Source organism: Hippopotamus amphibius, chromosome 4 (genome assembly GCF_030028045.1).
Source record: "Hippopotamus amphibius kiboko isolate mHipAmp2 chromosome 4, mHipAmp2.hap2, whole genome shotgun sequence".
In the NCBI taxonomy this organism is placed as follows: domain Eukaryota; kingdom Metazoa; phylum Chordata; class Mammalia; order Artiodactyla; family Hippopotamidae; genus Hippopotamus; species Hippopotamus amphibius.
This window is the reverse complement of record NC_080189.1, coordinates 38,231,181-38,250,076: the sequence shown is the minus strand read 5'-3', so window position 1 is coordinate 38,250,076 and position 18,896 is coordinate 38,231,181. Positions and strand designations below refer to the sequence as shown.

The 18,896-nt window shown below is 38.4% G+C and overlaps 1 protein-coding gene across 3 annotated transcripts in view; it reads left to right on the top strand.

The window, feature by feature from the left end:
* ZNF277 (zinc finger protein 277) overlaps positions 1 to 18,896 on the top strand; it is a 116,941-nt gene that overhangs the window by 55,741 nt on the left and 42,304 nt on the right. For 2 of the 3 annotated variants that reach the window (XM_057733996.1, XM_057733997.1), the window contains exons 2-4: positions 4,626 to 4,823; positions 14,278 to 14,366; positions 14,637 to 14,719. In XM_057733996.1, the coding sequence (XP_057589979.1) occupies positions 4,626 to 4,823; positions 14,278 to 14,366; positions 14,637 to 14,719 (370 nt within the window). Of the gene's footprint in view, positions 1 to 4,621; positions 4,824 to 14,277; positions 14,367 to 14,636; positions 14,720 to 18,896 lie in introns of all 3 variants that reach the window. The other variant, XM_057733995.1, reaches the window with a different exon arrangement.

Sequence of the window (18,896 nt, the reverse complement as noted above, 5' to 3'; positions counted from 1 at the left end):
TTAGCAGTGGGCCTGTTACACCAAGGCCCACAGCACTGAAGATCTGGCTGTAATTATAGTTGGACTGCTCTCAATCCTGGACATAGAAAGTTTTCCTAAAGACAGACAACCACAGGTGTTCCCTAAAATGGAATTTACCTGGAAACTAAGTTAAAGATGTAACTCTAGTTGTAAGTACCTCTGGTCCGTTATTCATTCTTTTACTTCTTTGTTCAACAAACACTTATCAAATACAATACTATGGGACTTCCCTGGTGGCACAGTGGTTAAGAATCTGCCTGCCAATGCAGGGGACATGGGTTCAAGCCCTGGTCCAGGAAGATCCGACATGCCGAGGAGCAACTAAGCCCATGCGCCACAACTACTGAGCCCACATGCCATAACTACTGAAGCCCACATGCCTAGAGCCCGTGCTCTGCCATAAGAGAAGCCACCACACTAAACCCACGCACAGCAACGAAGAGTAGCCCCCCGCTCACCACAGCTAGAGAAAGCACGTGTGCAGCAACGAAGACCCAACGCAGCCAATAAATAAAATAAAATAAAATAAAATAAAATGTACGATCTATGTTTCAGACACTGTATCATCTACATCAGAGACAAGAAAATAAGTAAGACTTAGTCCTTGACCTTGAGGAATTCACAGACTACCCTAGTGGCAGAGACGTACGTGAAAATGGTTAATTACAACAGAGATATTTGTACTGTTGAGCATGGAGAGATGGAGTGGGTCAGGCCCACAAGCAGTCGGGCGGCGTGAGGGGTGGGGAGCAGAGTGAGAGACGGCTGGCAAACACAAAGAACAGCACAAATGTATCACATGAGACACCAGTCACTGCTGCTTTTGTCCACCAGCCCTGTCAGGAATATCTAAATTCTGAGCAGATCACCTGAGCTATCTAAAACTTAATTCATTATCCATCCCTCTCACAAAACGAAAATCCTGCTTCTTTACACGTATTCCTAGATTTGTGACTGGTACCCCTGTTCATACAGTCTTTCCAGCCAGAAACTGGGGAGGCTTCCCTGTCTCCTTCTTTACCCCCTGTGGCCAACCATTAATCAAGAACTGTCCGTTTAATCTTTGTAGCCTCTTCTCTGTCCCTCCCTTCTAAGCACTGCTAACATTGCTACCTCAGACAAGCTTTCAAACTTGGACAGCTGCAGTAGTCTCCTAACTGGTCAGTTTCCGCATCTTCAGACTTGGCCTCTTTCCAATCCATTCTCCCCAGATCAGTTTAAAAAAGGAGTGGCCCTTCTTCCGATAAGGAAAGTTCTAAGCTCCTTAGAGTTCGTTATAGGTTGAAAGTGCTAATGCTTGAGCCAGACTGCCTGGATTCAGATCCTGAGTCCACCACTTACTAGCTGTCTAGGGCACGTCACTTAGCCTCTCAGTGACTAAGTTTCCTCAGCTCTGAAACTGGCGTAGAAATTAACTCTGCATCACAGGATTGTTGTGAGGGTTGAGTTAATACTGTACCTATAAAGTGCTTAACAATACCTGGCACAAAGTAAACAATGGTGGTGAGTACTCACGGTAGGATAATAATACACAGTGTAAGTGCCAGGCAAATACAGATGACCAGGACTCACCTTGTCTTCCAGTGACCAACAATCTGAAGGTAACCAAATTACTTCTTATGATCAATGCTATTATAAATTTGAACACAATGATAAATGATTATGGAATCAGGAGAAAATTTTAAAATCTTGTGATCTAAAAATATTCTATTAAATTTTTTTTATTTTATGGATACATTGTAACTCACATTCCCAAATACAGCTTGGTACCTCTCAAACCACAATTTCCTTATACATGAAATTTGCAGATTCCTGGTTTTATTCCTGTATACCCTTACAGTGACAATAAACAATTTGGTTCCAGTGTGTGTGAACATTTAGGTTCCTTCTCTGAGGTAACTGGCCCTGAACAAACAGAAGGGAAGAGACATGAGCCACAGAGGAATAGTAGACAGTTTGTAGGAAAGCCTCAGGAAAGAATAAAGACAATGGTAGAGTGCCCAGTGTATTTTGAAGGATATGGGCTACTGAGGTTTGTTTAAGAGTTGCTGGTGGAGGGACTTCCTAGGTGATGCAGTGGTTAAGAATCCGCCTGCCAATGCAAGGGACGTGGGTTCAGTCCCTGCCCCAGGAATATACCACATGCCGTGGAGCCAACTAAGCCCATGTGCCATAACTATTGAGCCCGTGTGCTGCAACTACTGAAGCCCGAGCACCTAGAGCCTGTGCTCCGCAACAAGAGAAGCACAGCAATGAGGAGACCACGCACCACAATGAAGAGTAGCCCCTGCTCACCGCAGCTAGAGAAAGCCCATGTGTAGCAACAAAGACCCAATGAAGCCAATAAATTAATTAATTTTAAAGAAAGTTGCTGGTGGAGGTAGTATGAGGGAGGCTGCAGGACACTGACAGAATACATACAAATTCAGTATGACTTATAAGTACATATGACTTCAAAACAACACTGAACATATAGTATAAAGAGGAACTGCCTTTTGGTGTTGGAGGCAGAAAAATGTAGTGTTTGAATTTAGGCTCAAATTACTAAGTTTAGGCCATTTACTAAAACTGTGACTTTGGGAAATTAACTTTTCTAAGTCTCAGTTCTCATCTGGAAGATGGGAGTTGTAATAGAACTAATTGAATAAGAGAGGATTAATTGAGGAGGTGTCTTAAAACACGTTGCTGGTAATTTACAAGTAGCAAACACCTAGTAAGGTTAGTTCTTGCTGTTGGTGGTGATTTATTAATATATTGTTTGCTTTCTTCAGTTAAGAAAAATGAATTTACAGATATCTCAGTCAAAATTGGGGAAAAGAATGTAGTACAGTACTTATTATTTCCTAGATGACAGGTAATGTTACTAATCTTTACTTAGAATATGCTGCCTTTTGTTGTCCTATTGTAGGGAACCTAAAATATTATAGAGTTTCATAACTATGTCACTTATCTCTTTCCCCATCCTATTTTTCACATGCAGGTTTAAGTTCCTACAGAATTTAACCTATAACTGAAAAATATATCCTGCAACTAAAGAGCTATAGAATTCCAGAACTCCTTGATTTCATTATCTAATTTAATGAATATAATGATGGGTAACATGCCAGTTTTACTAATAGTGCTTCTAAAGTGCTTAAATATCTTTAATATCTTCCCTATTGTCATGAATACTGTTTTCTTCTTTGCTGGTATTTAATAATTTTATGTAACTAAGATAAACAGTTTGATTTAGCATACCTTATTATGAATGATGTATTAGAGGACGTCCCTTATGGGACACCTTCCCTCTCCAGCTCACTTAGGTGACTCCTCTATCCCCATGCTCCCATAAACCCTATATTCTCTCTCTCTTTATCCTTTTAACTTCTCTGTACCTTCAAACAAATTTCAACCACTTAGTCCTTGATGCTAAGAATAGTGTCATGCAAAGTCAAGCAGGAAAAGACCAGCACTCAGTAAATACTCAGCTAATTTTTGTGAAGTGAGTGAATGAATGCTGCCCTCATACATCACTTATCCAGTTCTTAGGCCATGGTCAGCAGTGTACCAGTAACTGAGTCAATTAACTGTTCAATTAAGAGGGCCTTTAGAAGTAAGGTAAAGTAAAATAATAATAAGAAATAAAATTTAACAGTAGAATTAATAGTAACCTAATTCCAAAGACTGCTGTCTGTGAAATAGCTGTCTTTCTAAAGAAGATTTCCTGCCCTTCCTCAGACACCAGATGTCTTATACTAGTTACCTGTTTGCTAACTACTCAATAGCCTGTGTAAGGTGACAGGTCCAGCCTTCCACGCTAGAAGACGGAGGAGAACTCCTGACACAGCTTGCGATAGTTTGAGGCCCTGAATTCAGAGCTGTAGATCTTACATACCTCAACTCTTAAAGATACTAAAGGTGATGTTAGGAAAAGGAATAGTGTAGACAAGAAAAATGTTTACCATGTGTGTCTAGTAATTGAGCATTCATCTCTTTGTTTGCAAGAACTTGAATTATGATATATAATTATGCAATAAGCAAATGAGAAACATAAATCAACATCAAAAATTGCCACCTGGGCCAGCCAGCACATGCTATGTCAACCCAATATGAGACCTATCATCTTCAAACATGACAAATAATCAGAAACAGGAAAGAGTTTGCAGGTACAACAGGAAGCAGCTTAAAGGTTGTCCTGGCATCACCTGTAGCCTCAGTACATCCCATTTACCTCCCAGTGTGATGACTCTCAGCCACAGGTCACAGTTGGGCCTTCAAACCTTAACCCAGTGTGTTGCAGCCTTTCCCCTCCAAGTACCCCTGGAATTGCTGCCATTGGCCAGTATCCAAGAAGAAGGCTTGATGAGTTGTCCTGACAAATGGGTTTCCCCCATTCAAGCCGGCAAGTGGGGAGATTGAGCTGCTTTGTAATACTCCCTGCCTCTGGGTTGCAGAAGCTATTTAAAATGATAATAAAGTATCCTGCTCTCTGGTACTGTGTATTTTCTTTTTGGAATTATGTAAATATCTTTAGGATCCTTTTAATGCAGGAGGTGAGAAATCATCCTTCTAAAGAGAGTTGATTTCAGCTTTTTTTTTTCTTTTTCTTTTTGTCTCCCAGACAGTAAGGATTGTATCTTGGAGCCACTTTCCCTGCCAGAAAGTCCAGGTGGCACCACCAGTTTAGAAGGTTCTCCATCTGTGCCTTGTATTTTCTGTGAAGAACATTTTCCTATGGATGAACAAGACAAACTTCTGAAGCACATGATTATTGAACATAAGATTGTCATAGCTGATGTTAAGTTGGTTGCTGATTTCCAAAGGTAAATTTTGTTTTTATCTATAAAAGAATTGTTTATTATTTCTTTGAGGAAAGGTATAACATATATAAAATTATCCCTATAGAAATATGAAAATTCATATTCTTTTTCAGGTTTCACCCTAGTCTCTTTTAAACTTTGAGCTTACTTGCCTTCCTGAGTGTGTAAGTTGTATTTGAAAATGTCAGATACTGTTGCATACCCTACAAATTCTGGAAGCAGATCAACTGTCCAAAAAGTCAGTAATATTCCCTTTACCACATTCCATGAAATTTTTGACATTGTTAATCTCTATCAGATTGATGTTCTTTTCATGTTTCAGGACATAACGCATTCTCCAATTTTAAGTGAGTTCTTCCAGAAAGCCCAGAATAGACTTCGTAAAAGCCCACCCAAGGGGCAGTTTTGGGAAAAGGGGATCTTTGGAGTGTTTCAAGCCAAAAGCGGGTCATCCAAACAATTCTCAGCTTAAGTGCTATGATAAGGTTGAAAACCAGAAAAATATTGAGTCTTTCAACAAGCCAAAGGGCTATAAGAGTAGATAGCAATTAAGGTCGCTGACTGTGGTACCTAGAGGAAGAGAATGAGGAAGATGAATAGCAGATAGAGGTGAGCAGTTGAGGAACTCCCAGCGTTGGGCACGTGCGAAATGCAGGAAGCTGACCTATACAGCCAGGGCACAAAGTGAGGTAGACTCACTAGTTCTAGACTAATTCTTGGAAGTAATTCTCTAAGAGAATACCTTCTTTTAAACAGATATAGTGGAGTAGTTATGTACAGGTCATTATTAGTTGAAATTTGGCATCATTTTCCATACAGACAATGGAAAATGGTAGTTAACTGGCTTTGTATCATTACTGAAACACATTTTGATATATCTGGTAAGGTCCCATTTTGAGATGGTCTGCATTGACTTCCCTACAAAAGGTTAGAGTAGCCCGGATATTATAATATCCCTGCATCTAAACTCTGTATCTCCCAGACCACATTATTCTTAGCAATAACTTCTTTCTTAGGATGGGTTTTGCAAACAACAAGCTGTTTTATTAAGAGTGCACTATGAAACCCATCAGGCCTAGGATTGAATGCAGACTCAGTGACTTTCTTATCACATGACTTCCAGCAAGCTACTTAGCACTCTAAGCATGTTTTCTCATCTATAAAAGTACTCTGTGCTTCTCATTCTCAATCATTATTCTTTATTTTCAATTAAAACATTTGTATATGTGTATGTATATTTATACATGTGTTTGTGTTTGTTTGTTTCGGGAGAATCCTGGGAGTTTTGTCTTATATGATACCTAGTTATATGTAGTCAGATCTGTTGGTTTTGTTTTAGACACTTCTTAGGCTAGAGAACTTTGAATTCTTTTTTTATTCAAATGTTGACAGGACTATCAAATGAGTTATTTTATAAATTTTGTATCACTTGGCTTTTCTTTGACGTAAAGCTATTTTTTTTTTAACTCTTTTTTACCATATAAATGCAAATTCTCCCTCAGGAATTGCAGAAAAATATGATGATCAACCAGTGATACTTGAGTAATGTTAAGATTTTCTTTCTCTTCTAAAATCTGTGAGAAATGTCTGAGTCAGAGTTTGTATTTTATCCTTTGTACTTATACATGGCAGATAAGTGGCTATATTTGTACTAATCAATCCCTTTTTTTTTTTTAAGAACTTTTATTGAGATACAGTTAACAGACAATAAACAGCATATATTTAGAGTGTACAATTTGGTGTCCCAATCTCCCAGTTCATTCCCCCCCAACCCTCCCCGCTTTCCTCACTTGGTGTCCATGTGTTTGTTCTCTACACCTGTGTCTCTATTTCTGCCTTGCATTCCTCTTTCATAGTTGTTAGCATTTGCCTTATGTATTGAGGTGCTCCTATATTGGGTGCATATATATTTATAATTGTTATCTCCTCTTCTTGGATGGATCCCTTGATCTTTATGTAATATCCTTTCTGGTCTCTTGTAACATTTTTTATTTTAAAGTCTATTTTATCTGATATGAGTATTGCTACTCCAGCTTTCTTTTGATTTTCATTTGCATGGAATATCTTTTTCCATCCCCTCACTTTCCGTCTGTATGTGTCCCTAGGTCTGAAGTGGGTCTCTTGGAGACAGCATATATATGGGTCTTGTTTTTGTATCCATTCAGCCAGTCTGTGTCTTCTGGTTGGTGCATTTAGTCCATTTACATTCAAAGTAATTATTGATATGTATGTTCCTATTACCATTTTCTTAATTGCTTTGTTTTTGTTTTTGTAGGTGCTTTTCTTCTCTTATGTTTCCTGCTTAGAGAAGTTCCTTTAGCATTTGTTGTAGGGCTGGTTTGGTGGTGCTGAATTCTCTTAGCTGTTGCTTGTCTGTAAAGCTTTTGATTTCTCCGTCGAGTCTGAATGAGATCCTTGCTGGGTAGAGTATTCTTGGTTGTAGGTTCTTCCCTTTCATCACTTGAAATATATCATGCCACTCCCTTCTGGCTTGCAGAGTTTCTGCTGAGAAATCAGCTGTTAACCTGATGGGAGTTCCCTTGTATGTTATTTCTCGTTTTTCCCTTGTTGCTTTTAATAACATTTCTCTGTCTTTAATGTTTGTCAGCTTGACTACTGTATGTCTTGGCGTGTTTCTCCTTGGATTTATCCTGCCTGGGACTTTCTGCTCTTCCTGGACTTGGGTAGCTATTTCCTTTCCCATGTTAGGGAAGTTTTCAACTATAATCTCTTCCAATATTTTCTCAGGTCCTTTCTCTCCCTTGTCTCCTTCTGGGACCCCTATAATGCGAAAGTTGGTGCGTTTAACATTGTCCCAGAGGTCTCTTAGGCTGTCTTCAGTTCTTTTCATTCTTTTTTCCTTATTCTTTTCCACATCAGTGATTATCACCATTCTGTCTTCCAGGTCACTGATTCGCCCTTCTGCCTCGGTTAATCTGCTATCGGTTCCTTCTAGTGTATTTTTCATTTCCATTATTGTGTTGCGTATCTCTGTTTGTTTGCTCTTTAATTCTTCTAGGTCTTTGGTAAACTTTTCTGTCTTTGCATCCAGTCTTTTTTCAAAGTCCTGGATCATCTTCACCATCATTATTCTGAATTCTTTTTCTGTAAGGGTGCCTATCTCCTCTTCACTTAGTTGTTTTTCTGGGGCTTTATCCTGTCCCTTCATCTGGTACAAAGTCCTCTGCTTTTTCATTTTCTCTATCTTTCTGTGGCTGTGGTTTTCAGTTCCGCAAGACGAAATACTGCTGATACTACTTGATACTGCTGTCTGCCCTCTTGTGGAGGAAGCTATCTAGGAGCCTCCTGTGTGCTTCCTGATGGGAGGGACTGATGGTGGGTAGGGCTGGGTGGGCGGAGCTCAGTAAAGCTTTAATCTGCTTGTCTGCTAATGGGTAGGGCTGTGTTTACACCTTGTTGGTTGTTTGGCCTGAGGCCACCTAGTGCTGGAGCCCACAGGCTCTTTGGTGGGGCTAATGGCTGACTCTGGGAGGGCTCACACCAATAAGCACTTCCCAAAACCCCTGCTGCCAGTGCCCCTGCCTCCTCGGTGAGCCACAGCCGCCCCCCACCTCCACAGGCAACCCCCCAACACCAGCAGGTAGGTCTGGTTCAGTCTCCTATGGGATCACTGCTCCTTCCCCCTGGGTCCTGGTGAGCACATTCCTTTGTGTGCGCTCCAAGAGTGGAGTCTCTGTTTCCACCAGTCCCTGGAGGTCCTGCAATCAAATCCCGCTGGCTTTCAGAGTCTGATTCTCTGGGGATTCCTCCTCCTGTTGCTGGACTTCCAGGTTGGGAAGCCTGATGTGGGGCTCAGAACCCTCACTTTAGTGGGTGGACTTCTGCAGTATAACTGTTCTCCAGTTTGTGAGTCACCCACCCAGCATTTATGGGATTTGATTTTAACGCGATTGCGGCCCTCCTACCATCTCATTGCGGCTTCTCCTTTGTCTCTGGATGTGGGGTGTCTTTTTTGGTGAGCTCCAGTGTCTTTCTGTCAATGATTGTTCAGCAGTTAGTTGTAATTCTGGTGCTCTTGCAAGAGGGAGTCGAGAACTTCATCAATCTCTTTTTTATCATTGTTGTCAATCTCATCTGTATGTGGGCAGGAAAATCTAATTGTTTACTGGGTCTCAGGGCTTAGGAGTTAATTAAATATTGAGATCAATCACGCTATAAATGCATTTCTATAGTAAAATGGTTGCTTTAACTAAAAAGATGCATATCTGGTATGTGCTTTCTAAAGTGTGCAGTTCACATGTACTTTAAATTTGGAAACCTAAATTTTCCTTTATCAGCCGTCCTCCTGATTAAATAAAAGTTTCACCCTCAGAAAGTAAAAATGAGATTAATTCAAAGTGATCAGGAATGTATGTGAGTAAACTTTGTTGTTTTTAAATACCTTTTAATATATTCAATCTCCTTTAGATAATACCCTCCTACTATTTAAGGAACTTAAAAATTCTGCTCCAAAACACTGCAAGCATTGACTACTTATGATCAGAGTTAAGTCAGAATCTTCTCAACGGTATATGACATTTTCTTTTTTTTTTTACCTTTTATTTTATATCGGAATATAGTTGATTAACGGTGTTGTGTTAGTTTCAGGTGTACAGCAAAGAGATTCAGTTATATGTAGACGAGAATCTATTCTTTCTCAAATCCTTTTCCCATTTAGATTCCACAAAGACTTGCTGTCTACAGCACAGGGAACTCTGCTCAATATTATGTAACAACCTATATGAGTTTTTCTTAGCAGTTATTGAGAGAAGGGAAGGACAGTTTTAGGTTCAATTGACATGAATGAATTCACTCAGAACTTACTTATAGGTTGAATAATTCGTGTGTATGTAATTCATGTGTATATAAAACTTCTCAGAGAGGAGTTGTTCCTTCCGAGTACAATAAATAATAAAGATGATAAATAATAGATAAGAGATGGACTTATCTTGTCCTTTGTAAGAAATAAGCTCTAAAGCTTCATGTTAAATATATTTAACACTTTCTTTGTTGTAACCGAGTAACAGTAAAACTTTCTCAGAGCGAATAAAACAAAACCAAAAATAAAACTCTCCTTTGAGCTGTTTATTAACATAGTTATTTATACTGAGCTACTTGCTAGCTTTATTCAGTAGATAAAATTTTTCCAGAAGAATAATGTTAACTCCTTAATTCTTGCCCCTTTCTATATTAGATTCCACTCATTCAGTGCTACTTAATTAACAACTATATCTCAAATCTTTGTGCTTCTGTCAGTAAGCGCACCAGTTACAGTGGGGAGCTGCACGGGCAAAATGATATTACTACAAGGATTTCTTGTGAGATGTGATGAAAGTTCTTTTAAAGGAAAGTATTTGCGGATGACCTAATAATTATTTTTATGGCTTTTTAATAAAATATGAAATGCTGTAATAACTATCCTCCAAATAAAGGGTTCATACCATATATTATTTCTCAGCTTCCTTTGTATATTGAATGGCTACAAGTGTAGCTTTAAATAAACTAAAGAAGTAGGAAAAAATGAAGAAGTACTAAATGATTTCTTAACATGGAACAATTAGTTTTAGAGGATGGAGAAAAAATGCCACAAACGCATGTATTGAACATCTGCTATCTTTAAGACGTCTCTCAATTGAAGATGACTTATCTGAATGCTTTTGCCAACCACAGGGAAATGGATATATTGACAACTCTTAATTCTAAATATAAACTAAAAAAGTACTATTATGTGATAACCAGGATACATCTTAAATTTAGACTTAGGTCAAAAGTTTGTTGTAATTCAGATCTATTTATATAGTATACCACAATAAGATATGATACATAGTTTTATATATTTAAGTTATATGGTAGTTTATGGTTATATTTTGCTTTTGTAACATGATTTTTTCCCCTTTGATGTTGTTGTCACCCAGCCTTTGGTCCAGAGGAGACCATTCAAATGACACCTTTGTGCATATTGGACTGGCCTATTACCTGCTTTATCCTTCTTCCCCAGAAGCTACCTAACAACATCTCAGAGATGTTCCTAGAGGTGGTATCTGAAAAATATCCTTTCCAGCATTCATGACCACTTGTTCGTGGAGCAATAAAATAGCTTTTAACCAATGTAAAGACCGCCAGACTATGAGCATATAATAGTATCTTCTCTCCCTTCATCCCATTGGAAGCCTTAACTATTTGAGGAGGGTAACTGAGGTTCCGTCAGACAGAATCTCCCTGTGATTGTAAGTCAATCATGTTAGTAATCACTTCCCTTGTGCCTACCACATTGAGATAAACTGTGATACAAAACAAGTATGTGATGTGAACCTCCTCTGCAAAGATCAAGGAGAATAGGACCCAACATGGAAGTCCTTGGAGACTAAAAGCCATTGGCTTTTGGAATCAGGACATCAGAGGAGTCACTGCCTTTGTAGGGGCACTTCTTTGTACCCCTTGCCTAATCAAGCAGTTCCAATTCAACAGCCCCAAACAGCTGGTGTCAACTTTCAGTACTTAGGCAGGAATTTAGAAGCAGTTCAGACCAAGAGCTGTTTTTCGGTAGTATGCGTTTCAGAAAGGGAAGACCTTCCCTCTCCCTTCAGACTTCATTTCTGTGCTTCGGTTTTGCCCTGTCAAAAAGCATTCTTCTTGGTCTCTATGGAAGAAAATTCTTCAAGTATCCATTACAACTATAATTCTAGAGGCTTTTCCCTGTTCCTGCCTTTTTCTGAAATTCTTGTGTAAATGGGTCCTCACATGACATGAGAGGCACTGTGTGGTAGAACACTTGAGTTTGAATTTGGAGATGACAGATCCCAATTCTCATCGCAGTTCTCACATTCTAATTGTATGACCTTGGGCAGGTAGGGTCTCAGTCACGTAGCTGCTAATAATTGTCATCCTCATGGTCACTGCCATCGTCATCACTCTGCTGTTCCCCCACCTTAGCCACCTGCATGTGCCTTCTGACCTACTGATTTTTATTAAAACCCAGGATGGTGGACTCTGCTTTACATGTATTATCCTATTTAATTATCAGCAATCCATTTTGCAAATGAGTAAGCTGCGTGTCAGAAAGGTTAAAAAAAAAAACTTAATTCAGGTTCATATTTCTGAATGCAAAGTCCCTGCTCTTCTATTCACTATTGCCTGCAGAGCTGATGGAGTCAGTTAATAAAATGTCAACTATGAGGATTTGGCCATAGTCTTAATTTAAAAAGCACAACTACTTCTAGCTCAAGATCTGTGCAGATAAGAGACTCTTATTATGTTGGCTCTGTTAAAGAATTAGTTAATGACCATTCGAAGACAGTCTGATCACTAGTGTCTGCTCTTACCTGGTCATCTGCTTCATGTAGTTATCACTGCCTTTTAACAAACTGCAGGCTTATAGTAGAGATAATATTATAAAGGGCTGACGACTCTTCTCGTTTCTCCAGAGGGAATCACCCACACAGCCTTCAGGGGGGTAGTAATCAGGAGTGACGAACCTCTCCTTGGCGTTTTCTAGTGGTAGCCGTGAGGGAACTCCAGATAAAACTTGACTCTCCTGTTTTTTTAAGTCAGTTATCTCAGCACCTGGTTCTGCTCTGTGAGTTTGATTAGTCATGAAAATAGCTGTCTTTGTTTTTCAATTTGGAAGAACAGTCCATCTTCTATTCCTGACATCTCTAATGGAGGTTCTCTATGGTCCTTCATCCTTGTCACCACATTGCAATAGAAAATATGCTAAGGGAAGAATAAGAAAAGTGTCTGGGAACGTCATTTTTATGCTCTTAGGTCTTCTCTTGCCTTTTCTTTCTCCTTTTTTTTCTCCTTCCCCTGAAGGGAAAAAAAAGGCAACTAGTGGGGAATGGAAAAGAGAAGAATAAGAGTAACTATGTAGGATAACTGGGGAGTGGAGGGTGCTGAAGCTGGCCAGGATGGTGTCATTTTGTAGGTGCTCTTCCTCTTTTTGTGTACTTTGGTGCATCTGAAATGCCTTCTGCTCTGATACTTCTAATATGGAAGCCAGTGAGCTGGACACAGGGTCATGATTTATCATTTATAGTATTTTATGGTTTGAGGCTGAGCTGGAGCCTAAGATATATTATTTTCAGATCTCTTAAAATAAGGTCTAGCACTGTTTTATAAGGAAAGAGTTTTCCGCTTCTTACCCATCCAGGTTGGTAGCATGGTTATACATGAGAAGGAAGAACTAAAGCATGTGGTTCTATTGTTATACATTATTCTTTTACTTCTTTTACTTTTATATTCTGTACTCAGTGTTGTCATCCATTTATATTTTATGTATTTTATATTAGCTCATGTCACGTTTGTTTCTCTCTTTCTCTCAGACCTTTCTCCCAGCACATTTTTTTTTTCCTAAGATATAATGAATGCCCTTTTTGTAGTGCACTATGGGTTGGGAAATTAAGCAAAAGGGAGAATAAAAAGGAGCCAAAATACTGGGAGCTGGAGATTACTTGGAGAACCTTGCAGGAATCTTCAAATGCTCTTCTACCTCTTTAAAACATTTAGTGTGGACCTACTATGCTAGTTGCCATATCAAGCAATTTAAATGTTCTCTTCTGTGTACTTTGTTTTACTAAGTTCCATCTCTTTCATGGGTTTTGGTTCTTTGTTGTAAGTTTTCTTTTTTTATCTATCAACCATGTAGCCTGATAAATTATCACCTGTGGGATCAACCTTTCCATTTCCTTTCTCCCCCATGAAAGAGATCACATTCTCTTCTTAGTACAGTTTGATAAATGAGATTGCAGTTGTCAATATAAATCTTGTTAGATAAATAGAAAGATGAACAACTTGTTGAATCCTGTCATCTTACTCCCTCTTTCATCAAATAATGCAGTTCTGGGTATTATGCTTTGCTTTTAAATTTAGCCAGTGTTCTTCTCCTAACTCAGCTGATTAGATATAGGAATTGTAAGCTTGGCTATTTTTCTAAAAGCTAAATTTGTCTCCATTCAGACAGTGTGGACATATGGAATTGTTCTATCTTGTTATATAGGTATTGGATTTAGACTGACTTCTCATTGCATTATTATCGTGATCTGTTCTTTCGATGTATAAGGTACCCACCTAACTTTCAGTTTATTGGAAAATGTGTGATAAAGCCTATTTAATCATTGTTGCATTTTAAATTCACATAAACTTAGATGTGATTTCAAAAAACCTCATTATCACATAAAAGTAATTCATTTTTATTTTCCCATATGTCTGTTTATTGAATTTGGGGATGGTAAAATTTAATCATTTTCATGCCTTTACAGGGTAATGTCATTTCATTGAATATTTATTTCATATTTCTACAATACTCTACTGCCTTTCTATTTACATATTTTCTAGCAGTTTTCAGTCCACATTTGATTTGTTACTTTAGGATAATTAAATGTTCTTATAAAATCCTATCATTCTAAAGTAAATAGTATATTGAGTCTTCTCACCATTCTTTCTTTTTGATTTTTCTAAGGTACATTTTATATTGGAGGAAAAGGTTCACTGAACAGCCCATTACAGATTTTTGTAGTGTGATAAGAATCAATTCCACAGCTCCATTTGGTAAGTGTACGTCTTGACTACCATCTTTTCCCTGCAATCCAAAAATTTAAAGGAATAATCTTTCTTAAATTATAATTCGCTAAAATAATAGCTAAAATTTAATTCCTCTGTTTCTGTTGTCTAACTTCAATAAAGCTAAAACAGAACTATATACCAGAAGGGAGATCATCATAGACATAGACATGGATAGATATATTTTTTTAAGAAAAAATTTTTTTTTGACAAAGTGATAAATATAATTTCTCATTTATTTTCCTGATCTCTCAACAGAAGAACAAGACAATTATTTTTTGCTATGTGATGTTTTACCAGAAGATAGAATACTTAGAGAAGAACTTCAGAAGCAGAGACTGGTAAGAATTATTTTAAAGAATGAGCAGTGTGTTGGAAATACACACAACATCATTTTTGTTATTGCTCTTTTTGTTTGTTTGTTTTCATTCTGGAAACTTTCAAACATACGGAAAAGAGGAGATAATATATAAAGATCTTAAAACAGAAAAAATATACACTGGATTGAAGACTAAAGCGTTTCATGTTAAAAATGCAGAGAGAATTTTTGGCTTTGTTTTGCTTCCTGGGTTATCTCTAAAATAACAACAGAGCTTACACATTTTAGTGTAATTTTAGCTGCCTGACACATGCTAGGGTTCAGCAGTTGTGGAAAAATGCCCTCAGCTAAAATTGAGTTGAATTGATTAACTTTTTTTCTCCCACTGGAATGTGCTATGCACTAGCACTTCTTTTATTCCCCTTTATGAATTAAGCATATAGTTTCATCATAATAGCCTTTCTCATTTTCAGCCTTTGATAAGCAAGCTAATTTGAAAATCTCAGCATCTGTAGTCTTTTAAAAAGATAACAGAATATTCAAGTGTGAAAATCTTCATTTTCAGAAGTTGAACAGAAATCGGTTAATTTTTGAAGTTACTAATTTTATTTAAAAGTATCCAGTTTTCCATTAGTTGTCACTAAATCTCAACTATTACTTGAAAATGACTTGCTCTTCCTTTAGTGGTTACTTATAAGTGTTCCCTGTATCTTTGGACTTGGCTGGATATATTGTGAAAGAACGCTATGATTTCAATGTTTCTGCTAAATCCTCAAGAGATCTAGGAGGAAAATAAATTCTGTCTACCAAAGTCATAAGATTTGAGAAAGTCCCCTGAAGCACATTATATTTTGTAAACATCCCAAATGATTATTTCTCCCATAAGGAGAGATGATATTGTTGGATATTGATTTATATAAGAAAAAGTATGCTTTTCCTGTAGCAACAAACCCAAAGAAGAAACAGGACTTCCTGAGTTTCTCTTCTTTCCCTATTGTAATATACATCTAAGAAATCTGCAGAATAAGGATGAATTTACTATAAAATTTTATGGATTTTGTTTGGTAGTACTTATTCATAATTTTTTATTTCCATGAGTTTTTTCACTCTTACTCAGAATGGTCTTAATCAAGAATGATCAAAGTGACATAATCCTAGTATCCCTATGTATTTCCTTATAAGAACTCAAACTGTAATACCTCAGCCATTACTGTTACTCAGTACACAGAATCTTTACTGTATGTCTGTAGTTAGACTCAAGTCCCTAGAAATATCTGCACCTATAAAATTTAAATAACCTTCTAGAATTCTGACACCAACTCCAACATGTGTGTTCTTTCCCCATACCACCAAGCAATTCTCTGACACTAGCTACCTGTTCTAGAATTCAACTCAATCCTGACACAGTCCACCCAAAGATAGCATCAGATCCCACAGGTTAAGGACTCAGTCCCACAAGACTGCCACGTACTTCATATTCCAATCGCGAATCCAGGTTGTCACCGTGGCTATAAACCGCTATAAAGGGGTTCTCATGACCCTCCTTCCCTGGATTTGATTAATTTGCTAGAATGGTTCACAGAACCCAGGAATCTAGTTTACTCACTAGATCATTGGTTTATTACAAAGGATGTAATGAATGTGAATCAATAGCCAGATGAAAAAATGCATAGGATGAGATCCCAAACAAAGAAGCTGTCTATGTCTGCATGGAATTTGAGGCCCACCGAGGCAGCATGTAGATGTGTTCTGGCTCCTCAACATGAAAGCTCTCTGAACCATGTCCTTTTGGGTTTTTATGAAAACCTCATTACTTACGCATGGTTGATTAAATCATTGACCATTGAGGGGAATGAAAGTTCCAACCCTCAAAATGACACAGTTGGCTCTCATCCTTAGGTTACCTACATGCTCTCCAAAAGTCATCTCATTAACATAATGAGAAACACATTTATAGCTCTCAATACTGATTGAATCTCAGGATTTTATGAGCTAAGTGCCAGGAATGAGGACTATTTCTTATGACAGATCACACATTCCCATCTTTTTACCAACTTTACATTCTGACAGTGGTGGATTTGATGAAAGCAAGTGTTATTGCAGCTTGAAACAAAATATGATGAAATTGCAGTCAGTGTATATACATGCATATTCATTGAATTCCTATTTAACTAGATGATCATACAAAGAAGCACAAGGCATGGTTCTTGTCATAAAACAGTGTACAATCTAGAGGAAAAACGCAAATATGTGTGCTTATCTTGGGAATGGAGATAATGATAGAATGTAGGGCTTGTGAAGATTAAGTGAGGTAATGCATGTAATATACTTAACGACAATAGCTGCTACATAGGAACCACTCAATAAAATGTTGCCAATAATGCAAATAAGAATAATATTGTTTCTTAACAGTAAGCTAGATTTGGGTGTTTAGAGAGTTGTAAAAAAGGGAGGAAAATATATGTAGATCTGTATGTTCAAGGTATATTCAGGAAAGTTGATTTAGTCTGATCTGGCTGAGCTATAGGAAGAGTTTTGGAGGAGTATGAGATAGGTTTCAAGAGGTAAGATGAAACTAAATCGTGGAAATCCTTTGGTGCCAGAATTGTTGACTTTCTAATGAGAAAGACCCATAGGTATCTCTCCATCGTCCATGAGAGTGAAATGAAGAAAAGATGATAAATCTACCTGTGTAAAAATCCATTTAAAGCTGGCAAGTTCTGACAGCAGACCAACTTGGAGATGTGAAAAGAAGCTAACAATTGCTGAGTTCCAGCCATATGCCATGCCTTGCATTAGATTCTTGCTTCATAGCAACCCTGTGAAATAGCTATTAAATGCTGTTCTACTGATGAGGAAACTGTGGCATAGAAAAATGATTTTGTCCAGGAACACTTAGTGAATGAAAAGCAAAGCTGAGGCTTTAAGCTAAGTGGTGTGCCTAGTGCATGCCTTTTAAAGCCATGCCATGCCAAGTAAGTCTAGTAGTTGTTTACTCTGCTTCCCATATGTCTTGCACTCTTGATTATTCTAGGCTCTGGCAGTTGCTCTGTCCTGGATGCTCATGATCTCACAGGTCTGCGTAGGGAGGGGATTCAGGTTAGGATCGGACTTTCAGGAAAGCAGAGGAGGCTTACAATAGGCTACCAATGAGAATGGTGCTAGAAGATCAACAAAAAGAAAAGATTTGCCCAATAGCAGGAAGACAGGCTGAATTTGCCATCAGCCACTTCATCACAATTTTATGCTCTATAGTGTGGAAGCAGGAGGTTGGTGTGGGTGATCTTCCTTTGGGAGTTGGCAGTGACAACAGGATGTCTCTCTTTTATGTATAACGAGCTCTACAAATCAGTGACAGACATTTCCAGAAAGAAGTCCAAATGATCAAATGAAACAGCATTCAACAAAAGTAATAATACATCTTTTTTCTTCTATCAAGTTAACAAAATTTGAGAACAATAACAGTAAATGGTGGCAGGAATGTTAAAAGACAAGTACTTTTCCAGCCACTTTAAAGAATATGAATTGGTATACCATTCCAAAAAGGTGCTTAAATGTAGTTTAAACCAATTAAATTGCTTTATGGTAATAGGTATATAATCCGGTGTGTGTTTAAATAAACTCAGCTCAATGTCAGTAGGATCTCGAGTCCATGAGAGAGGACCCTCAAAATAGAGTGGCATTTGCTCTCCTGATTTGCATTAGTGATGACTTGTGTATATCATTCATATGCACTCTCTCATTTGGAACTCTAGGGAATTCCCTGGAGGTCTGGTAGTTAGGACTCTGTGCTTCCACTGCAGAGGGGCACAGGTTTGATCCCTGGTTAAGGAACTAAGATCCCACAAGCTGTGCAGCATGGCCAAAAAAAATTTAAAATTTCACCGACTTTATGAACACCCGGGTGGTGGGCGCGCTGCTCCGGGCCTTGGCCAGCAGCCTGTGGGCCCGCTTGTACTCGTTGTTCTCGGACTCCAGCTTCACAGCTTCCAGCCAGATCTCCTCGCTGTTGGGGTTGGCCTGAAAGGCAAGAGCCAGGATGCTCCTTGCTGCGGGCATATCCCCAGCCAGCCACTTGGACTTGGCGCCCATGAACCACAGCACCTCTGCTTTGGGGCAGTGGGCCACGGCCCTCTGCAGCAGGGCTTCCAGGGACTCCCTGGTGCCGTGGTTCTTCTCGAAGTATGCGGTCCGCAGCC